Genomic DNA, 22,721 nt, shown 5'->3' with positions numbered 1-22,721 from the left:
CTCCAGCCTCCAGCCGCCAAGCCCTCTGGCACACGGTAATTAAGCTGTGCATTTGCTGCTGCCCAGAAACCTCACTTCAACAATAGTCGGAGGACAGCCAGGTTCCGCCCGAAAAAAACGGTGTGTGGTGGGGGATGGGGACTTGGGCCCGCAGAGAGCAGCAAGGCACCCCCAGATCTGGGTGAAGCTGGATCCCCAGCCTCTCCAAAGGGGGCTGTGTGGCCTTGGCCAAGTCACCTCTTTCTCTGAGCCCCATCTCCCTTCTGAGAACAAAGCGGGGGCCAGGGCCTGATGGGATCTCTCAGGACTGTCCCTTTGTGTCTGGACTGGGAGTGATACACACATCTGGGCAGGAACCATCGCCTCTGCCCAGGAAAGACACGGAAGGGAACAAAGTGAGTTTATAAAGACAGGTGCACGGACCGTCTTTTGGCGGAAGCTGATCTACCTAATTCTAAAGTGGGGGTGGGATGGTCGGTGGCCTGGGATGCCCGCCCAGCCAGGCGCTTCACGAATCCTGCCTTCAATGCACACTACCAAGTTCCTGCATTTGGAGGTGACGTCCTCAGACCCCAGATTCAGCATTTCTCAAAGTGCACATCTCCCCCTTGCCGGGTGCACTCACTCGCGGTATTGAGAGTCCCCGGGCAGGTGGGTGAGTGAGCCGCCGGCACCTCCGTCACCTGAGATCTCAGAGGAGAGGCCCACAGCACCTCTGGAGGTCCCTGGTGTGTAGCTCATCACTAAAGGCTCTGAAAAGTCCTGTGGCAGGACACTGTTGACCACGGGGCTCTACCGTGGCCACTCTGCTGTTCTTTACCCAGGACCAGCTGTCGCATGCCAGGGGCTCCAGCACGGAACTCTGGAAGCTTCCAGTCTGGAGGGGGAAACTAATAGGGATCTTCATGGGGAGGACATGGCGCTGGCTGGGAGGTGTCTGTGGTCCTTCTTGGTCCTGATATCCAGGGACAGATCAGGGAATGTCCTCTCTTTGATTCATTAGCCTTCTGAGAGGTGCCATCCACCTCCACCCGCTGGGCCTCCCGACAGCCCCGAAACACCTTGATGCACAGGTGTGGGAACAGGAACCTGCCAGGTGACCCGGGTGGCCCTCCGGGCGCTGAGCCTGGTCCGTCCTGCTCGGGAGCCTATTCTTTCTGCTGTGCCACCTGATCTCGGCTGGAGCTTGACACAGCTGCAGAGCCCGGGCCCATCATGGCCCAGTGGGACCCTGCAGAGGTGGGGCCCGCACACCTGCATCTCCGAGGACGGGGCCTGAGGAAGGTTCTGGAGACGACCCCACCCCTGCCCACAGACCACGGGTGTCTTGTGGAGTCTGGAGGACTAAGTGACAGGGACCCGAGAGGGACAGCGGGGTCCGTCTACGTCACCAACTTTGGGAAGAACTCAGGCGAGGCTCAGGCCGAGTGCCCTCATTGGCTAACAGCGTCCCCTGCACTGTGGTCACAGCAGTGACGATGGCCAGGGTGCCCCTCGGGAAGGCGAGGAATGGCCTTGCTGCACGGCCTCCTGTCACTCAGAGGCCCCTGGGAGGCTCTGCCCCGCCCCCTCAGGCAGGAAGCAGGGGGCACAGGGCTAGGCACCCTGCTGGTGGCCCTGGAGAAGGAGGGGCAGATGAGGCTCGCAGCCCGAGGTGGCTCTGAGAGGAGGGAGACGGCCACGACCTGCCCAGCTCCCCCTGAGCTCCCCGCCCCCCGTGGGCAGGCTGAAGGGCAGCCCCCAGCGCCCAGTGGTTGCCCACGGTGACCCTGCGAGAGCTGGCACAGGACCTCTCCACCTCCCAGCTGCAGAGGGGCCCAGCGGCCTGCAGGGCAACACCATCACTGACTGTCCGGAGCGGTGGCCCTGTGCCAGCGGCCAGGCCCCAGGTGAAGGACGCCCGAGTCAGAGGCCCTGGCAGCAGTGGGGGCCTGCAGGGCAGGGGAGAGTGCGGCCTGGGCACCACAGACCTGCGCTGGCACCTGGGCCCTTCAAACCCCTGACCTGAGCAAGGCCAGGGCTGTCAGGGGACGGCATCCGTCCAGGTGGCAGCGGGCCCAGCCCGGGACCCTCCTCATCACTGCACAGACACCGCACAGGGCCACCAGAGCCCCCTCTGACCCTTCCAGAGCAGCCCTGCCACTGCCTGGCCGCTGCCCCTGGGAAGCCGCTCCTTCAGAAGCCCCTCGTCCCTGAGGGAGGGTGGCGGCTGGCGCCAGGGCACCTGTCTCCCACCTTCCCTCTCCCTTCTTAGCTTTGGAAACACGTACCAGGAAGACAGAGGGACAAGTGGCCCCGTGGGGGTGGGGGCTGGGGAGCCTGCGGCCGGCCTGTCCCCCAACCCCTCGTCCTGCAGGCCTGGCGCTCTGAGCCTCTGCTCCCGAGGGGAGGGGCTCCGAGGCCACAGGCCGGGCCCCTGGGACAGCACGGCAGGCAGTGCCTGAGCCGCGTGGAGCCTGGACACCCCCGTGTCTGGGGACGCGGACCCTTCCCCACGTTGGGGGCTTCTCCCCATCCCTGGTGACCCCAACGGGACGGCATGGCCTTCTTAGCGACTTGCCTCATGGAATCTCTGCACAGTGTTCAGTGTTCCTGGTGACAGCGCTGTCCCCCACACATGGCTGCCACATCCACACAGCAGCACGGGGAGGTCGGGGTCCGCCCGTGGGCGCTCCGATGCAACACATTCGACCATTCAGGACGGGTGGTCGCTCAGTCCAGGGAAGGGGTGGCCTGGAAAGGGCTTGCTGGGGAAACCGCTGGGGAGAGGAGAATGTTCTAGATCTCCACGGAGGAGTGGTTCCTACGGTCACAGCCGCACACCAAAGGCACCGTGCCTGGCCTCACCTGAGCCACACTCCAGGACCCTCCCCGGGTGTCACACTCACTGACGCTGTCTGACAGCGCGGCACTGAGCAGGTCATAATACTGCAATGACCACGTCCCACAACCCGGGGACGCGCTGGCCCTCCTTCGTCTTACAAACAGGGAAACTGAGGCAGGGAGCCGTGAAGTCACTCCCCAGGGTCCCCACAGACCCCCTGGTTCCAGGTGCTTTGCCACTGAGGGGCGTGTTCCGGCTCTCAGCAGGGCAGAAGGGCAGCTGTGCTCTGTCCTCACGTCACTCACGTGTGGGGTCGGGCACAGCTGAGCACCTGGGCAGCCCAGCTCAGGAAAACACAGGGGCCGGGGGGGTCAGCGGTGACGCTTGTACTGGGCACATGCGGCCCCTGGATTCCACCTCAAGCACCAGGAAAAACAACAACAAGTAGCAGAGAGTGACCCGGCCTCAGCCCCAGTGCCCTGGCCACCACGTGTGTCTGTCCCCTTCCTTTCCACCCGAGGAGCTGGTGAGGGTTCAGCAATGTCCAGTTTCAAGTGTGTGGGCAGAGGAGGCCACCAGGGTCAGCGACACAGACAGGCTGCGGGGACATCCTCTGGCACCTCGTGTAGCTCCAGAGAAGCTCCCGGTTAGCTCTGGAGAAGGACCGGCCACAGTTCCATGCCACGGCACAGACAAGCTGAGAATCATGGGGTCCAGAAAGGTGGCTTCCCAGGATGCACGGAGGACCTGTGCTGGGACCCTGCAGACACCCACGTGGCCCGGTGGCCACCAACTAGGAGAGCGAGAACGAAACCTCCTCTGGCCCATGGCGACAGGGACCGACTGTCAGGCTTGACCACCAGAGAGCCGGAGCCTGCTGCGGTCCTCGGCCCCCGTCTGACTCCTCACCTCTGGACCACGTGCCCAGCAAGGGACCGCAGCCCCCGGAGCCCTGGCCCTCCACCCGACCAGCACGGCCGGCAGCCCCTGGGAGCCAAGTCCCTTCAGATCCTGGACATTTAATGTGCGTCACGGACGCGTCAGGCACGGTGCTGGGCTCAGAGGACATGGAACAGCAACCACTTCCCGGGGGCGCTTGGTGGCCAGCAAGAATCGCTAGAAAGAATTGGGAAAGAGGGGCGGAGACCCACCGATGACCAGATCAGGCATGTGGCCAGTGGGCCCGGGACAGCATGAAGGCTCTCACGCTCGTTCATTTGCTCGCTCGCAGAGTGGACACAGTGCGTGCCTCTGTGGGGACAGCATGGGCCCCAGGGCTGGGACCATCTCCGTCTTGTTCCCTGAGACCCCAGGGCCTCAAGCCACGTGTGGCCCACAGCAAGGGCTCCATATGTATCTGCTGCCCGAATGACCAGGAAACATCGAGGGACTGACCGCCTCCACCCGGGGCTCCCGAAACCCGGCCCAGAGGTAACCGTGTGGGACCAGGATGCGGCGCACCTCTGACACCCGCCAGGCCTGAGTCCGGCCCAGTGTTAGCGCCTCTGCACCCAAGGACGTCACAGCTCAGAGAGGTCAAGACCTGGTCCCAGATGCAGGAAGTGGCAGTGCCAAGGTGTGACCTCGGGCTGGGCACCAGCCCTGCTTCCCCAGCCTGGAAGCCAGACGTCCCGAGGCTGGAGGACACCGAGTGGTCAGCACGCTCACTGAGCAGAGCCTCGGGTCCCCATTCCCTCTCCATCCTGCCCCCAAGAGGGTCTCCAGCAAGGGCTGTGACGAGTCCACGCCTCCATTCACCCCCCACTGGCCTTGCTTGCTCCTTGGCTGTGGCTGTGCCTGACCCAAATAAGCTCTGGCCACCCAGCAGGGACCAGCGGGCGGGGCTCGGAGCACCAGCCTGCCCAGTGGGCAGGGCGGCCAAGCAGGACGTGGGGAGCTACTGGAGGCCACTGGTCTGCGTCACTGCGGGCGACTGACTGTCCTCCTGTGCTCCCTTGTTCCTGACCCCGACCCCAACCCAGAGACACCTAGGGCAGGCTCAATCTGATGAGAAAACGGCAACTTTAAGTTTGACCTTAAAATACCAGGTGCATCTGTCCATCACGCAGGGCAGGGACCGTGGAAGGTTACTAGTGCCTGGGAAGGGAGGAGGGGCAGAGGGGGGGCGTGGTGAGGAGCAACCCCAGCTTCTGAGCGGTGGCCAGGCACAGTGCTGAGGTCTGGCAGACGTCACCATGTGCAGCCCTTATCGCCGGGAGCAGGACAGCGTGATTCCCCTCCAAGGGGCGCTGAGGCCCAGAGCCAGCACACGGGAGACAGGTGGCTCAAGGCTGAGCTTGGGACATGCACCGATTGCCTTCCCCAAACTCTCCAAAGGCAGAATCTGGGTCTTGTTGTCATTAATACTTCCCATAGCGGACCGCAGGGTTCTGCAAACAGTAGGAGCTCAATTAAGGTCTGGTGCTCAACTCCTGAGATCTCTTGACCCAACCTTGAATGGAGAAACCCAAGCTGCAGTCCTGGTCTCGTCACTAGGTTGCTGTGTGACTGTGGGTAGGTGTCTTTCCTTCTCTGGGCCTCTTCCCCAGAGATAACACAAAAGTGGGGAGCTGGAGTGAGGTCCCAGCTCCAGGCTGAAAGGTCCTCCAGGAGGAGCTGTGGCTCAGCGGCCTGTTGACACTGGCTCCAAGTCTCATGGACGATAATGAACTTCTATTTCCTCATCACCCCCAGGGCAGCTACCTTTGTACTCTTCAAACCCAGCACCAAAGCTTCCAGAACCTTCCAGGCTCTTCCTGGCAAGATGCCTGCGGAGGGAAGGGGAGGCAGCTGCCCTCACGCCCCCCTGCCCCCGTGGCCCTCCCCAAAGCAGAGGGCAAACACCAAGAGGGAAGAGCAGCCCCGGCTGCTGATCCAGGAGGGTCGGGGTGGCCACAGGTGTGTCAGGGAGAGGCCATTTCCAGAGGGTGGTGACGATGGCATCTGAGCTGCAGGGTCCTCCTGGCTTGGCAGAGAGTAAATATTTGGACGGATGGAGCCCAGAGACCTGGGGCCGGGCCTCCAACGACCTTGAACGAGCTTGGGAGGCTGCAGAGGGCGCCCCTCAGCTCCCTGTTTGACAGGCTGAGGACGAGGGCCATCAAGGCCACTGTCTACAGAGCGCCACGCGCCCGCCGAGTCCCGGGGCCCCCGCCTCGCAGCTCACGGCATTCCCAGAGCAGCTCTGGGGTCGGACCTCTGCTTTTCCAGAGCAGAAGACGTGCCCCAAACCACCCCAGGAGCCAAAGGTCACTTTACCCCAGAGTTAGGACGTTCCAGAGTCCCACTGTCAACACCTGGCTTGGCTCAAGGTCAGTCTGTGGATGCCAGGTGGCTGCTCGGGCCCGGTCGGGGCTTGGCCGCACACTGGACTCTCACTGTCCACACCAGCGGTTCTCCACGAGGGGCGATTCCGTCTCCCCCCCAGTTTGGCAACTTCTGAGAACACCGTCTGTCGTCAGCTGGGTTCAGGGCGAGGGCAGAGGCCCCAGATACCACTCAACACCCTTCGGCACGCAGGACGCTCCACACCAGAGACCATCCCTCCTGAGCCAGTGTGGCCGGGGCCCCTCGACCCACTGCCCTGATTGGGGTGCAGGGAGAAGAAAGGGGGGACCCGGCAGACCTGGGCTGGAGTCCTGGAGGCCTCTTCTCCCTGGGTCCTGATTTTATCATGTGAAACCGCGATGGCAAAAGTAACAGCCATCTCACGGCCAGCAGCAGGACATCAGTGCTTAAGCCTCAACTTCCCATCTGAGCAATGGGCCCAGCCTCCGCCTGCTTCTGACCCCCCAGACACTATTAACAGGAGTCAAGTTCTCCCCCAGGGTCCAAGTGCCAGAGGCAAACAGCCAGGAGAGGCAGCTACTACAGAGAACCCCAGGACAGCAGAAAACCACGACCCAAGACGCTGAGGGACTGCAAATGGGAGCAACCACCCTGGAAAACAGTGTGGAGATTCCTCAGAAAACTTGGAACAGAACCACCATTTGATCCAGTTATCCCACTCCTCAGCACATAACCAGAGGACTTAAAATCAGCCTGTTAACAGTGACACAGCCACATCAATGTTTATAGCAGCTCAATTCACAATAATTAAGCTATGGAACTAACCTAGATGCCCTTCAGCAAGGAATGGATAAAGAAAATGTGGTCCATATACACAATGGAATATTACTCAGCCTTAAAGAATGAAATTATGGCCTTTGCTGGTAAACGGATGGAAAAGGGTACTATCATGCTAGGTGAAATAAGCCAATCCCAAGAAACCAAAAGCTGAATGTTCTCTCTGATATGGGAATGCTAATTCACAAGAAGGGGGATGGAGGGAAGAATGGAAATTCATTGGATTAGACAAAGGAGAATGAAGGGAAGGGAGGGGGAATGGGAATGGGAAAGACAATAGAATGAATCGGACCTAACTGTCCATGTTCATTTGTGAATACACGGCCAGTGAAATACGCGACCACATCATGTACAACCACAAGAATGGGATCCTAATGAGAATAAGTCATACTCCACATATGTATGTCATGTGAAAATTCACTCTACTGACATGTATAACTGAAAGCAAGAAATACAAAAATTTTAAAATACTATTTAGCTATTATTATGTATTTACAAATATAAATTATGAAAAAAAGAACTAGCAGTTTGGGTGGAGCTACCGAGAGTTGGCAGCTTGTTTGTTGCAGCAGCAGCTCAATCCTAACCTGTCTATTTTACCAAAGTTTACAGATAGCAACAGTATCGAACGGTACCATGTATTTTCTAAGCTCCAGGCCTTGTGCTGATATTTCACATGGAAACTCTTACTTGCCGAAGTAAAGCCACCAGTTAGGTCCCTTAGCTAGTTAGTGGCAAAGCTGGGATTCAAACTCGGGATGGCATTCAGCTGATTCTACCCACATCTTTTTTTTTGGGGGGGGGGTACTGGGGATTGAACCCACTGAGCCACATCCCCAGCCTACTTTTTAACTATTTTATTTTGAAACAGGGTCTCACTAAGTCGCTGAGGCTGACCTTGAACTTGTGATCCTCCTGCCTCAGCCTCCTGAGCCACTGGGATGAGAGATCTGCACCCACTTGCTCGGCTGTATCCCTTTTTCTATCAAGAAAGGACAGACCCACACTCGAAACACAAAAGCAAAAACTGCTCATAAACTCGGCGACTTTCAACTCATAGGAATCACATGAGCTCTGACGTGGGTCTCAGCATCCGCCTCTCGAGGGAGCAGGGCAATCCAATGGAGTCCCCTGGCCTGGAAATTGCTAATGGAGACGGCAGCAGCCTGGACACCAGGCTCTGAGCGTGGAGTCCATCACCGCCGAGTGGCCCTCGCCATGAATGTTTGATGAGCTAAGTGGGGCGATGAGCACTTAGGAGCCAAGAGTGGCCTCCATCCTGTGCGGGGAGACCCATGCTGACTCCTGAGAGGGGGCTGCTCAGGCCCCAGGGATCCTGAGCCCAGGCTAGGGGAGTGAGCACCCCCGAGGCAAGAAAGACACCCCGGAAATGCTGACAGGCACACAGCACAGACCCTGACGGCTTACTGGGCTCTTCCCAACTTATTCGCCTGTGAGAGGAGGTGGAATAACCCTCCTGGATGTCCTCAGACCACTGCTGCAGGGTCGACGAGCAGAACTTGTATCTGTCGCCTATGGCTGTGTAACAAATAGCCCCATGACTCTGTGGCTGAGTTCCTTATTCACGCCTTATAGAGTCAGGGGTCTAGGAGGGCCTGAATCGAGGGGTCGGCTCCAGGTCCCTCATGAGGCTGGAGTCCAGCTGCTGGCCAGAGGTGCCGTTGCGCCTGCTCTGTTTCCAGGTCCACACCCGTGGTTGTGGGCGGCTCCTGCTGGCGGCTGGCCAGAGGCTTAGGTTCTTGCCACATGGGCCCCTCTGCAGGATGGTTCTGGTGTAAACATGTGGCAGCCGAGCTCCCCCAGGCTGAGGTCCCCGAGACAGGGAAAGGAGGACAAGAGGGAGGCCGTGGTGTCCCCCTCAACCCAGTCGCAGAGGAGACACTGCGTATTCTGTCGGTCACAGGGAGCAAGCTGGTAGAGGCAGACAGAGAGGCCCGATGGGGGACTGGAAGGCGGGGGCTGCCCACCAGGTCCACTGTCGAGCAGCAGGGCTGACGACCCTGGTGCCGTGTGCTGGGCACCCTGCCGGGCGCTCCACACCGTGACCTCAGTGCCACTGCAGGAGGAAGGGGTGGCCCGTTTCCCAGAGGAGGAAACAGGAGCGCAGGAAACCAGGGCGCTGACCCCAAGTCACCAGCCAGGATTGGAACTCAGCGCTCTCAAGCCCAATGACACAGCCCCTGACAGGGGTGTGCCCCAGCTGGCCTGTCCCCCCGGAGGCCACCGTGAAGCGTTCAGGAGCCAGATGTCCAACACCGCCATTGGTACCAATTGAATGACATACGCTGACAATTCAGTAAGTTTTGGAAAGCCACAGGGACGGATGTTTAAACCTGATCACGTCTTTTTTTTTTTTTTCTTGGCACCAGGGATTGAACTCAGGGTCACTCACCACTGAGCCCCGTCCCCAGCCCTATTTTGTATTTTATTTAGAGACAGGGTCTCACTGAGTTGCTTAGGGTCTCGCTGTTGCTGAGGCTGGCCTTGATCTTGTGATCCTCCTGCCTCAGCCTCCCGAGCTGCTAGGATGACAGGCGTGGGCACTGTGCCCGGCTAACCTTGACCACTTCTTAGCTACCTTACGACATTTCACTAGTGCCTACGGACTTAGAGTCGTTTATGGACGTCAGGTCTATACAGTGAAAATACTATGAAAACAGTGGTCCGTGGACCCTCTTCCCCCGGCCCTGTGTTCAGAGACAGCTTGTTGGACATCAGCAACTGGCCATGTGTGGGAGACTGGCACCACAGAAGTGGGTGGGCACCCAGCCCGGGCTGCTCGACACCCTGGAACTAGCACGACTCTCATAAGCAATACTCTGACGGTCCCGTGCTGATGCTCCCTTGACCTGGTCCACCCAGATTTCCTGAGTCCTGACTTCCTGATGGGGAGCAGGAAGTGTCTGCACAGAACCCCTGGACGGGAAGCTGCTGGAAGAGGGGGAGAAAGTGGGAGTCGCAGGGCCCGGGCCAGAGGGGAAGTGGCGCATCCAGACCTCCCAGAGCCAAGCGGAGGGCTCCACGGGACCCACCCTGCAGGGGCGCCTGGGAGCCAAGAAGTGGCCCAGATGTCCAGCCAGACGGGCTCAGAAACCCTGGCGCTCACCAACACGGGCACGGTCGCCCGCCACCCGGGCACCACAGGGGTTTACTGAAGACCCACGGGGACAGGAAGGGTCACAGGTTGGCGACTTGGTTTTGCAGGGGGAGGAAAAATGACAGGAAGGAAACACGTCGAAGGCAAGGGTGGACTTCAGGAATGGCAGAAGAGTGTGCGGATTTGGTTCTCCTCCATTTTCCGAATATAAACTGAACATATCCTACTCGTTTGGGGGGAATAGCCTACGTTTTTTTTCCTGGGGACAGGGAAACAAGACCAGCTTGGCGGAGCTCCCCGGGGACAGCCGGACTCTGTCCAGCACGGCCTTGCGTCAGGCCAGCTCTCTCCCAGAAACACCTGCTCTGGGGCCCAGCTGAGGGCCCGCTGGACCCACAAAGGAACCATTGTCCTCTGGTAGGTGACATCATCTGCTGCCAGGATGAGGTGAGGCCAAGAGGAAGCTGCCGTCCTGCCTCCCTGACCACTGACACCACTGCCGAGGACCAGGTGACATCATGCTGGCCTTGGGGGCTGCACTGAAGTCCAACACCTGAGTTCCACACCTCAAGGTGGGGCCAGAGGCCTGGGCACCAGCAGGGCTCTGATGGGCAGTGGTGGGCAGGAGACAGAGGACGGGGCCGTGCATCTGGCCCCTGTGTCTGGGAGAAATGCAACAGCCCACGCCTGGCACACAGTAGGTGCTCAGTAGGTGGACACAGTGGTTGTTGCTCTGTTGATAGCCCTTCCTTGCCCCAGCCCTCCAATCCTAAAACCCAGCATCCTTCCTGAAGCACCCCAGGCCCAGAACTGGCTCCACTCACCTCCCTGAAATCCCCTCCCCCATAAGCCACACACAGCCTGCCCCAGGGCCTTTGCACTGCTGTGCCCATGGTTCACTCCTCAGTCACACAGGTCTGCTCCAGTGACCTTGCCCGGGAAGGTGTCCCTCGGTGCTCTTCCCAAACTACACTCCTCTCCCTGGGCCCTGCCCCACTCTCCCTCAGAGCCAACAACTACCTGAGAGCATCTTTTCATTCATTAGTTTACTGGTTTGACGACGTGCCTCTCTGTTCCCGAGAGCCCTGCAGGGACCTGGCCCCGTCTCTCATTCTCTACCAAGCACGGTCCCTGGCCCACCCTTACAAGAACCCCAGCTGCCCTGGGCTGCAGACCCAGTGTCAGCTCTTGGGAGCCGTCACCATAGCCTCGTCACCGATCCTCCTGGTCTCAATTTACCCAAGAAGCGAGGGAGGCGAGGCTGGGCCAGCCCACGTTGGGAGGCCAGGCTCCCTGAGTCGCGGTGAGGCCTGAAGCCTCCGGGAGGACGTGTCTCCCTTCTAACCAACACCAGCGCCCCTGGGTGGCCTCCCTTAGAGAAGGGACCTTCGTGGAGGTCACTGAGTCAAGGACATGGAGGCGAGACCCCCTGGGCCGCCGAGGTGGGCTGGACCCAAGGACAAGTGCCGGGTACCAGGATTTCAGGGAGGTGGGTGCCCACCCTGTGCTCCAAGTGCCCTCTGCCCGATGGAGAGCGCATGGGGGCTGTGGTGTGTGCCCGGGGCGGGCCGAGGCCCTCCAGCTGCCCGGAGCGCTGGTGCCAGTCCTGGACGCAGGGCGGGACCTCCCGCTTGGCCTTCCTCTGAAGGGCCAGTGCGCAGCCCAGGAGCCACCACTTCAGCCCTGAGTCCTGGGGTGGGCCACAGCCTGGTCCCAGAGAGGTTGCTGGTGGCAGCTGGGTGGCCCCAGGCCCCTGGCTTCACCTCTCTGATTCCTCAACCTTCAGATTCCTCAACCACAAAATATGGGCGGCACCCCATCTCCCAGGACGGCAGCGTGGGGTCCGGGGAGACCAGCTCCTGCCCAGCGGGAGCTCAGCGATGTGGACCTGCTCCGGCTACGGTCACCGTGCCCTGTATCCGTCACCGTGGCCCTCGATACCTGTGGGTCCTGCCTCTGGGGTTCAGCCAACTCAGCTGGAACATCCGGACAAATAACCGCTCTGTCCCGGACACCAGTGTCCTAGGACACTGTTCCTAGGTGACAGAGTGTGACTGCTGCTCACACAGCAGTGACAGGGCCCAGGGGTTAAAGTCACCCAGAGGTGAGGAACGTGGAGGGCGGGACTGAACAGCAGGCCTGGCGGGCCACCTGGTGGTTCGGGACCAGGTCCCCGCTTCCTGCTCTGACTCCACCCTGGGCCTCGGGGGGCTGCATTGTTCCTGGTTCTGGAAGATTCTGCAGGCCTGGGGGGGGGAGCCGCCGTCTCCAGGCTCCCCTCTCGGCTCCAAGGCGGCCGACGCCTCTTCCTGCTTTTGTTTTCCTTCCCCCTTTATTCCCTCCTCACGGGGTGGGGGCAGGCCGTCAGCAAATGGCTTCAAGGCTGACCCTGGAAGCCCCGCCAGGCGCCCGCTGCAGGCCTGGGGAGCGCCTTCGAAGGGGTGGACCTGAGCCGGGAGCACAGGGTGGAGGGCTCAGGCCGTCAGGCCATCTCCAGCCACAGGTACTGCAGGGCACGTCCCTAGCCAGCAGGTCCCTCCCATAAGACAAATATTATCTGAATGCTCGGGAGGGAATGAGAGGTTTGGTTGTCACAGGAGCTGACTTTGAAGGCACGCGTGCCCCAGGCTAAGTGCAGCCACCACACCTACCGCCTCAGTGCACAGCCTCCCCGTTTCACAGAGGAGGAAAGTGGGGCACAGAGAGGGCAGGAGCCCGCCCTGGGTAACACAGCAGGGAAGGGGGAGAGTGGGACTGGACCCACCCCACACAGGAGGACCCGGGGCCTGGACCACTTCTCTGCAGCAGGCAAGCGCTCCTGTCCTGACTCTGCCCTCACCCTGTCCGGGCGGGACACCTGGCGGCCTAGGGCAAGGAGGCCTGGTAAGTGCCACCTACTGTGTGCCAGCAGCATGTTGAGCGCTAGGACAGCCTCACAGCCAGCCCCAGTGGAGGACTGAGGCTTAGGGACCTGAGCCAGGGCGTGGCCAGGCTGATGCAGTGGGGCCCGGGCCCCAGTGGACACCAACTGCCAAACGGGACAGGCTGAGCCAGGCTGACTCAGAAGGAGCCATGCTGTGGGAGGGGCACTGCCCAACAGGGGATGGCCGGGGCCACCTGCTGCCACTCACTCACTCAGCCTGTTCCCCAGGGCAGTGATGCCGGGATTCGGGTCAAAGACCAGGTCAGGTGGCACCCTAGGACAGGGCAGGGGCGGTCAGCACCTGAGCCTGCATGTCAGCCGTCCCCAGCCCTGGACACAATGTCACAGGGAACAAGACTGATGGAGAGGCAGAGACACAGAGGCCCAGAGATGAAGCAGAGAGAACCAGAGACACAGAGAGAAAGACAGAGACAGAAGGAATGAGAGTCCCCTCCCTGAGCTGGGCCACCTGGGCTGGGGGCTCTGGCTCATAAATGGAAGCCCCACTAATCTGTCGAGGGCCACAAGGAGCACAGAGCTGTGAGAGGAGGGGTCCTGCCACAGAGACACGTGTCATAGGTGCTTAGCTTCTGACTGGGGTCCGTACCTTCCTACTCTGGTTGCTGTGTGACTCGGAGTGAGTCACTGCACCTCTCTGGCCAACAGAGGGGATGCTGAATCTCTGCACCCGCCAGGGCACCTGTGAGCTCTCAGCAACCCCAGGGGCTGCTCAGGGCTCCTTCTGTCAGTACTGCCACCCTTCATGATCGAGGGCACCCGTGGGAAGGAGGTGCCCAAAGGGGCTGGCTAGGTCCTCGCCTGTCCTCAGATGCTCCTGCAAACCGAGCCGACACAGACAGGGACAGAAGTCTCCAGGCGAAGGTGCCCAGCCTTCTTACTAGGCTCAGGCCTGGGTGTGATGTGGGTGTCTCTGGGGTTACAGAGAGGGTTAGAGAGACCATTTGCCAAGAGCTGGGTGGGGAAAGGCCCTGAGGGGAAGATCAGAACCCCTTGTGGCCCAGTCCCTGCCACTCACTCACTCACTCACTGTGCATCCCCACAGGTGTCTTTCCCTCTCTGGGCTGGGTTCCAGTTCACCAAATCATCATTAGGGTCTTTAAGATTGCTTTTGCACTAACTCCCAGAGGCTGCAGCCGGCTTGGTAATCATCGGCCATTGCTCCAATGGCTGCCCACACCCTGCCTGAGGAATGGCGGAACCCCCTGACCTGGCCTGTGGCCTCGGGCTGGGCCCCCTCACCCCACCTGCCACCGCCCCCCCCCCCAGGCCCTCTCCTCTCACTTTTGCTCCATGACAAGATGACCAAAGCCCCAACTCAACGTGCATGTGACACGGACACTTGGTCATCCAGGGAGGGTGAGAGGGGATGAAGCAGATGCCAACTAATCCTCCCTAAAAATAGGGACAAGGAGCATTTGTGTCAGGGCTGGATGTCTGCACGCCAGCTCCGGGGTGGCCAGGGCCCTGACAACCTGAAACTGTCTGAATGTCCTGACAACTTGGGGTGTGAGGGATCCCACCGCAGGGCAGTCACCCCGTGGGCCTCCTTCCCGGACCCAGCAACAGGAAGGCTCACCCTGCGGGCTCCGATTGACAGCTGTTCTGGAAGCAGCAACTTCCCGGCTGACGCTGGGATCCCTCCCCGGGAGGCCTGGAGGGAGGAGCTTCCTCGGCTGCTTTAATATTTTAAAAAACAGAATAAGCTTACTATATCCGGCGGCTCCGAATCCGTCTGCCTTTTCCTTAGGGATGAAAATCTCTGTTGGCTGCGAGCAGAGAAGCGCCGGAAAGACTCCCGACTGCGGGAGGCGAGGTGTCGGAAGGAGGAGGTGCGCTTGAAGGGGGTCCTGCTGGCGGGCTCCCGGTCATGGCCCACAGTGGTGGTCACTAAGTTGAGGGCCTCCTGGAAGGACCTCCTCATGGAGCCCATCCACTGGGCCATGTGGCTCTGGGCCACTGTGAGTTTGTCTCCCAGGTAATCCATGGGGCCGGCTGGGGAGGACGGCTGAGCCCCGGTGTCCTCTCCCCTCTCTGGCTCTCTGGTCACTGGAGAACTTCCTGGCTGGCCCCACAGAAGAGCCCGCAGCTCCCCGCAGCCAGACTAAGGCTGGACGCAGCGCCGGCTGCAGAGGCAGCGGCTCGGGAGGGTCGGGCTGGGGAGTCGCCGGAGTCGCTGTCCAGTCCACTTTCCAGTTCTGAGCGCACACCCAGCTGAGATCCAGGGCGTGACAGTCCCCCCGAGTCGGGGAGGAGGGGTGCGGGCGCTCTGCTCCTCACTTTCCAGCAGGTAGGTGGCCCCTCGGAAGCCAGCCCTGGAGGGTCCCAGTGGGCAGGCTGCCCCCGCCGCTGCCCCAGCCCCGCTGCTCGCCGCTGCCGGGCTCGGCTCACCTGACGCGGGCAGGTCTCCGTCCTCTGGCTGGAGATCCCAAACCTGTGGGCCAGCGGGTCGCTAGCTCATTTCCGGAGGCAGCCACCAGGGCCCCCGGGTCCCCTGGCTGAGCAGCCCTGGATGACATCAGCCCCCGCCTCGGCTCAGCGAGGGGCTTCTGGGCCCAGGAATGCAGGAGGGGCCTCGCGGAGGCGGCCGCCCAGGGAGCTGGCGACCGCCCCCATTTCTTTTTTCCCCTAAGTCCCAACTCACTGGCTGTCCCCAGGGGCCAACGGTGACTTCACGTGCTGACAGCCCACCCGCCCTGTGCCCTCACGGCAGGCGCACACGGAAATGCGGCGGCACGGGTGTGCGTGTGTGTGCACGTGTGCGCGCGTGTGTGGGCATGTGTGCGAGATCCGCCGCCGGGAGGCTGCGCCGGCCGGGAACAGCGTCCGCGCCTCCGAGGCCCCGGTCTGTCTCCCTCCCCGGCGCGCGGGTCAGTTTCTCGAGCCGACCTCCCTCTCCGGCCGGGTGGGTCCTGCCCGGGTCCCTGGGCTCCGCGCTCTCCAGCCGGCCCAGCTTGCTCCGCCTCCCCGCCCAGGAGGCCACGCCCAGCCAGGTGAACAACTCCCGAGGTTCCCCCTCGGAAGGGCCTGGCGCGGGCTGCACTCCGGCACCCACCCCGGGTTGCCATGGCAACCCAGGGGCGCCGCATCTGCCCCGTCCTGGGGAGGCGGGCTGGGCGAAGGGAGTGATTCAGACTTAAGAGGGGTCACGTGGGCTCTCCGGGGTTTAACCCGTGTGGAGCGGGAGCTGCAGCCATGGGAGGGGGCGGGGAGGGAGGAGAAGGCGCCGGCTGTAAAGGCTGGGGGTGGGGTGCAGTTCCGGGGCTGCGGGGAAGGGGGCAGCAGCAGCCAGATTGTGGCTGGTCGGGTTCACCTGTGGAGTTTTCTTGCCCCCAGCCCTGCCCAGCACCATCGCTCAGAGAGGTAGATTCACTTGTTCAAGATCACACGGCAAGGCTCCCACCGGGGCACACTGGACCTGCAGCCTCCCCATGTGGCACCTGGCCCACAGCTGGGCTAGCTGCACAGTCACGGGTCAAACACCAAGTCTAAGGCTGAAGTGCAGGTCAGCCCCACTTCCGCCAGTGTTCTTCCCACCACCACCTCACCTCAGCCCTGAACAAACATTTGCTCTCCAGAGGCGGGTCAAAGGGCCCAGCTGGACAGCTCACCACAGAAGTCCAGGACCTGGTGGCCAACGGAGCGCCTCACCCTCTGGATGCCCGGTCCCGAGCCTGCTCATACTCCCTCATTCTTTACTCCTCTGCTTAATGAGTGCCTGCAGCGGGCCCCCTCTGGCCCAGGCACTGCACACGGACACCAAGAATGGTGCATCCCATCTGGCACAGCGTGGCCCAGGACCAGGCTTGGGGGGTGTTTACTGACCGGGTGACCCCCACCACCAGGAGAGTCAGTCCCAGCAGTTAACTCATGATGTGTCCATTTGACAGAGGAGGAGACCGAGGCCCAGAGAGGAGAAGCCATCCACCAAGGCCCAAGGCCACGCAAGGGGACATGCAGCCTCCAGGACAACCCCCGTGTTCCTCGCCCCCTGTATTCATGCCCTGCTGGGGTCCCTGCCCAAGGAACCCCGGGGACTCTGTGATGATGTTTGATTCCTACACCTGGTCGTCCATGGCACCCAGCTCCCAGCTCCTCGTGCTCTGGGGTGGTGCTGGGGCAGCCAGTGGCCGCCATGTTGTGAGGCTGCTCAAGCAGCTCCACCCTGTGGAGACACCTGTGTGCAGAGGCTCGGAGGCCCTGGCCCTCCGCCTGCAGCACAGCCAGCCACCTGAGGGGGCACCGTGGAGCAGGTCTGCAGCCCCAGCAGCATCCTGATGGCAACCTCCTAAGAATCCCGGAGGCTGACGGCCCAACCCCAAGGCCCCGGCTTCCAGTGTAATGCAGGCGGTGCTGATGCCCAGGACTGTGCCTGCCCTGAGGAAACCCACGGTTGAAGGGGGTGAAAGGGGCGGGTTATGAGGGAAGGCGAGGGCCTGTCCCTGCGCTGCCTGTCCTGCATGTTAGGAAGCAGCAGGCTCCGGGCAGACACCACGCCACAGGCCCCCGCCTCACCTTCCCAGGCAGCCTCCCCGTTCCAGGGCTTCTGGCCTCCACACTTGGCCCATTTCCCTGTCAGAGAGGGTCCACCAGCCGGCGGTCGCTTCACAGCCCTCAGCAGGCAGCCGGGGACTTCTAGGGTGGGACAGACAGCAGCCCCCCACCCCCCCCCCCACACACATACACACATAGGGCCTCAGGAAAGCCACACCAGAAATACAGGGAGAGTCGGAGGGGACAGAGCTTTGTGAAAGTCCCTGCGGTGGGAAGTCTGGGCACCATCACCGCCTTCAGGAGGGAAAAGGGTAAAACAGTAGATCAGACATATTTAAAATGATCCTGCCCAAGCGGATGCGGTGGCACACGCCTGTTGTCCCAGGGCCTCGGGAGGCTGAGGCGGGAGGATCACAAGTTAGAGGCCAGCCTCAGCAACTTAGCAAGGCCCTATCTCTAAACAAAAAATAAGAAGGGCTGGGATGTGGTTCAGTGGTAGAGTATGTGCTGTAGCATCTGCGAGGCCCTGGGTTCCAAACCCAGTGCTGAAATAAAATAAAAAGAAAAATGAAAAAACCATACCCGGAGTTGGCAAAGCCCTGGTGAGTCAGACACACACACACATGGAAATGAAACTGCTATCTGTTTCCTACAGGAAGTTCAGTGCCCAGGGTCAAAGCCCTACAGACCTTGGCCTTCCAGTTAATAGTGGTATGAGGAGTGCGAGGCCACAGAGGACCGAGGTCTACAACTTACTTTGAAGAGCACTTTTGTGACATGTGCCAAGGGTGGCTGACTAGATTTTCATAAAGCCAATAGAGCACAGTGTTAGCAACGGCATGGCCTAGCTCTGGGCAAACACGTGTGCCCTGTATGATTTTTCTGTATGTTTGATCATTTTCATGATAAAAGTTTGGGGATGCGTGTCTTCTGACCCTGCAGCTGATGATCTGACTCCGCACGTAGGAATCTGCCTTTGGAAGTGAGAATGGGTGCAGAGAGGCTCATTACTGCTGGGGGAGGGGCGCACGCCGGTCATCCCAGCAGCTCAGGAGGCTGAGGCAGGAGGATCCCAAGTTCAAAGCCTCAGCCACAGCGAGGCCCTAAGCAGCAGTGAGACCCTGTCTCTAAATAAAACACAGAATAGGGCTGGGGATGGGGCTCAGTGGTCAGTGCCCCTGAGTTCAATCCCAGATACCAAAATTAAAAAAAAAAAAAAAGATGCTCATTACAATCCCGTTTATAATTATGAAAAACTAGTAAAAACTTATTTTTTCAACAAAATCAGGACTTGCTCAGTGCTGTGCCAAACCACAGTGTGGCCAGAAGTAAAAGAAAGAAAAGATCAGCCCTATTGCTGGAGGCCTTATTACAGTGTGGAGTCTGTGCTCGTCCGGCTTTTTGCATAAATTCTCATTTTATAAAACAGTGAATTAGGATATTCTTTGATTACTGACTTTTTGGTGCCCCCTAATTTTATGCCCTCGGTGAGAGCCTCCCCCAGGCCCACCATGACCAGCTGGATCCGTCAAGCGTCAGATGAAGGGTCTGGACACCTGTCACTAGTTCTTATTAGCTGTGTGACCTGGAGTAAGTCACCTAACCTTTCTGACTTTCCAGAGGTGAAATCATAGAGCTTATCGCTGACGAGGACGGAGTCAGAACCTCCCAGACTCAGACTCTTGTCTAGAAGACACCAGCTTCCTGCTCTGTGAGTGTTGGTTCAATAACACGTTGAGCCAGATGTGGTGGCGCTCTCCTGTCATCTCAGCGGCTGGGAGGCAGAGGCAGGAGGATCGCACGTTCAGAACCAGTCTCACCAACTTAGCAGGCCTGTCTCTAAATAAAATATTTAAAAAGGGCTGGGATGGGACTCAGTGGTTAAGAGCCCCTGGGTTCAACCTCTGGTACCAAAATAAGTAAGTAAATAAATAAATAAAATAACCCATTGATCTTGCTGACAGTGACGGCCACCCTGACCTGAGACACGCCCCCATCACTTCAGCTGCCCACGGTGCGCCTGGGTCCACCCCTCTATCACACCATCTGCCCCTCCCAACGGGGCAACAGCTTGCTCTCTGATCAGGGATCCCACTTGCAGACAGAACACTGGGGCACAGAGGGGTCAAGTGACCAGCCCAAGGCCACAGAGCTATTAAGGGAGGGAGTCTGCCACTTCCAGCCTTGCGTCTGTGGCCTCTGCCAGGTCTGTCTGCGTGTGGACAGGTGTCTGGGACAGCAGCGACCGGCCTCCCTGCCTCCCTGCCTCCCCCCCGGCTTCCTTTAGGAACAGCGTGGTCTGAGCCGACTATAAAAAGCGTTGCTCCCCGAAAACTGGGGCAGCCCAGGCTGCTCCCCCAGAGGGCTCTTTTCTGCAAGCTCCTCCGTTCTCTCCAGGAAACTCCTGGGACGTTGCTGGGCATCAAAAAGGAAAGCGAACCATCCCTTTCTTATATAATCAATCCCCACAGCAGCACGGACGCTGCCAGGTCCCGGAAAGAGAGGGGACCTTCTCCACCAGGGTCGGCGGGCGGCGGAGGCCGCGGAGGGCAGAGGGTCGGCGGGTCGCTCCTTCCGTCAACAAACATCCTCTGAACGGGGACTTTGTGCAAGGTCTGCGCTGGCCCTGGGGGACCTACCGTCCCCAAAGATCTCAGGGTCTCGCTCTAATCTCAACTGTTAAAGCCAAGGGGGTCCCGCCAGACCACCTCCGACCCGGTGACACCATTTTCTCCCCCAAACTGAATACAAACACGTGTACTTTCAGGAATTTGTGATCCAGCGGAAGAAAGAGCCAGGGGGCGAGGGGGAAGTGGCCACCCAACCCGGGGGGCTCTGAGGGAGCAGCGAGGCCCCCCGCTGTGGAGTGCGAGGGGGAGGGGGCCCCCCCAAGAAAGCAGGAGGTGGAGGAGCCAAGAACAAAGGGGAGATGAGCATTCACGGGGGCTGGCGGCTGGGAGAGGGTTTTGGAGGATGAACAGGAGGACGCTGCCGAGGAGTCTGGGAGGCAGGACAGCTTGTCAGAGGCGGGAGGGGCCGCATAGGCCTGAACTCTGGGGTTTGGAATGAGCCGCGTCCATGCGGCGCGGTCTCCTCTCCTCCCTCCTCTCCTCCATCTCTCTGGCTCCCAACAGGACTTCAGCCGTTTCCAGATGCTCCCAGGAGGCCTCACTTGGACAACCCTCTCCACATCCTGCTTCTTAAGATGAGCCAGGGCAGGTCTGTGGGCCGGCAAATAGGCCACCGTGGTGCGGGTGGCGGAGGTGGCGGGTGGAAACAGCAGCAGCCATTAGCTGAGCAGCTGCTACGTGCCAGGAACTGGTCACTCACACCTCTCACCTCGGAGGGCCCTCTGGGACAGTCCCGTGGTAACTACTCCCGCTTTCCAGAGAGGACAGTGGAGTTGGAAGAGCTGAAGGGATGTCTGAGGCCACTCAGGGACAAGAGGGCTCTGGGAGTGGAACCTGGGCTCGGGTTCAGACAGAGCCGAGCTGCACCCCCCGGAGACCCCCAGAGCCAATCCTGCCCAACCCCTGGCATGAGGGCACCGAGTGGGGGCAGGGGTGTCCTTGCAGGGACTTGCCAGTGGCAAACCCTCCCCACGTGTCCCTGTCTTGCCAGTGGCCAGGAGACAATTCCCTGGTCGCAAGGCCAGCTCACACCCGTGGTGCAGGATGGTGCAGGACCCACGGCTTGGGGCTGCCCTCCAAGGCTGGCTTCTCTCCACAGAGCCACGTGAAGGCCCGGGCAAGGGGACAGCATCGGTCTGCCCCACACGCTGTGACAACACAGGGGGTCCCCTGCCTGAGAACCCTCGATGCTGACCACTGCAGGGTCCAGAGGTCCAGGACCAGGGCACCTGGCGGGGCTGGACCCGGGCCGCCCCTCGGCCAGCCAGGGAGACGGCCCTGTGCAGGGCTGTGCCAGGCCTGACAGGACGTGCTTCACGCCCACCTGCCCCCAGCTCGGGTCCACCCTGGGCATCCGGGTGAGCCGCCCCCTGGTCACACCCGGCCGTCCCTCATTCAGATGCCCACATGGCTGTCCCTCCCCGCCTCAATGTTCAGGTCAGGTCCAGCTCCCTGGCCCTCCCTGCCTCCATCTGGACACCCGCCTCCCCTTCCCTGTGCCGTGGGCCATCTCTGGGCTCCCTCCCTGCCCATGTCACCCTCACAAGTCGCTTCGCAGCTGGGCCGTGACTCGGTTTGCCCAGCCGGCTCCGAGGACAGCAGCTGCCCACTGCGGGGAGCCGGGGGAGGGCTGCGGCTTGGACCCAGGCTCAGAGCATCCCTCTCCCGAGGCTGTTTCCACGGCAACAGGAGAAAGCCTCCTGGTGGGGGACGCCTGATGGAGAGTCCACCCCGGGTTATTTATAAACCAGGCCCGAGACTCTCCTCAGCCCATCGTGTCACATTCTTCCTCAACAGTCATCAGGATGACCCGACGTGTCTTTAACTGACCTTGGGAGGAGCAAAGACGGTCAGCCAGCCAGGAGATCTTTCCAGAAATAGCCCTGTCCACACGAGGGAGCGACCGCTGTGTCCCGGGGCTGCCTGACCAGTAGAGCTCCCGACCTCCTGGGAGGTGACCCATCTTGCCTGAGGCCAGGGCTTCAGGGGTGACGCCCCCGGGTCCCCGCTGCCTGCTGGGTGGCCGTCTGGCTGCCCCATGGGAGCTCACAGCACGTTCCTCCAGAGCAGCGGAACCGCCACGTTTTCGCATCAGTGAGGGTTGGAAAGCAGGACGTTCTGGGGACGGCAGACGGGATCTGCCTGCCCCGCTGGCCAGGGGCTTCCCAGCAGCACCCCGCGACTCCAAGGGTCCCGTGAGGGGCAGAGACAAGAACCAGCGGGGGTGCCTTTCCGTGCCCAGCCCTCCCCTGCAGACCTCCGTGAGCATTTCGTTGAGAACCTACTATGCACCGTACATGGGGACCTACTGGGCACCGCACCGTGGCTGCTGCTGGGAGGCCACCAGCCCAATGCCCACCCTGGGAGCTTTCCCTCTGAGGACGGAACCATTGCCAAGCGGTCACTCCCAAGGGCCTACTGTGCGCCCTGCTACCTCCGTGACAGGACCCCTCAGTGCTGAGGACTGACTGCCCTGAAGCCTCATCTTGGAGACTCAGCCTCCATGCCACAGGGGGCTGGAGAGGTCTTTGTGCCCCGAGGGCTCAAGGGCACACGGATGCAGCTGCAGAAGGCGCCTGCAGCTCTCCC

At 60.7% G+C, this 22,721-nt stretch overlaps 1 protein-coding gene and 2 long non-coding RNA genes across 17 annotated transcripts in view; 2 read left to right on the top strand and 1 right to left on the bottom strand.

Moving 5' to 3' along the window:
• The window catches only part of Kiaa1671 (KIAA1671 ortholog), a 149,579-nt gene that overhangs the window by 36,907 nt on the left and 89,951 nt on the right, over positions 1-22,721 (bottom strand). Inside the window, exon 1 of one of the 8 annotated variants that reach the window (XM_076837061.2) lies at positions 14,720-15,938. The exons of the other annotated variants lie outside the window; for them this stretch is intronic. Coding sequence (XP_076693176.1) covers positions 14,720-14,995 — 276 coding nt within the window. The 5' untranslated portion in view covers positions 14,996-15,938. Of the gene's footprint in view, positions 1-14,719; positions 15,939-22,721 lie in introns of those variants that run through there. 8 annotated transcript variants of the gene reach the window in all.
• LOC143382842 (uncharacterized) lies at positions 9,981-12,210 on the top strand. The gene is made up of 3 exons (XR_013089060.2): positions 9,981-10,153; positions 10,489-10,639; positions 11,854-12,210. It is a non-coding gene; the product is annotated as an uncharacterized LOC143382842 (long non-coding RNA).
• Positions 12,514-18,436, top strand: LOC143382817 (uncharacterized). 8 transcript variants are annotated; one of them, XR_013155310.1, is made up of 4 exons: positions 12,514-12,570; positions 12,876-12,950; positions 14,759-16,001; positions 16,345-18,436. It is a non-coding gene; the product is annotated as an uncharacterized LOC143382817 (long non-coding RNA). The 8 variants fall into 8 exon arrangements; XR_013155309.1 differs by having other exon boundaries at positions 12,873-12,950; XR_013155308.1 differs by lacking the exon at positions 12,876-12,950.

This window comes from Callospermophilus lateralis, chromosome 1 (genome assembly GCF_048772815.1).
Source record: "Callospermophilus lateralis isolate mCalLat2 chromosome 1, mCalLat2.hap1, whole genome shotgun sequence".
In the NCBI taxonomy this organism is placed as follows: Eukaryota; Metazoa; Chordata; class Mammalia; order Rodentia; family Sciuridae; genus Callospermophilus; species Callospermophilus lateralis.
The sequence above is the reverse complement of the archived record's forward strand: the minus strand, read 5'-3'. Positions and strand labels throughout refer to the sequence as shown.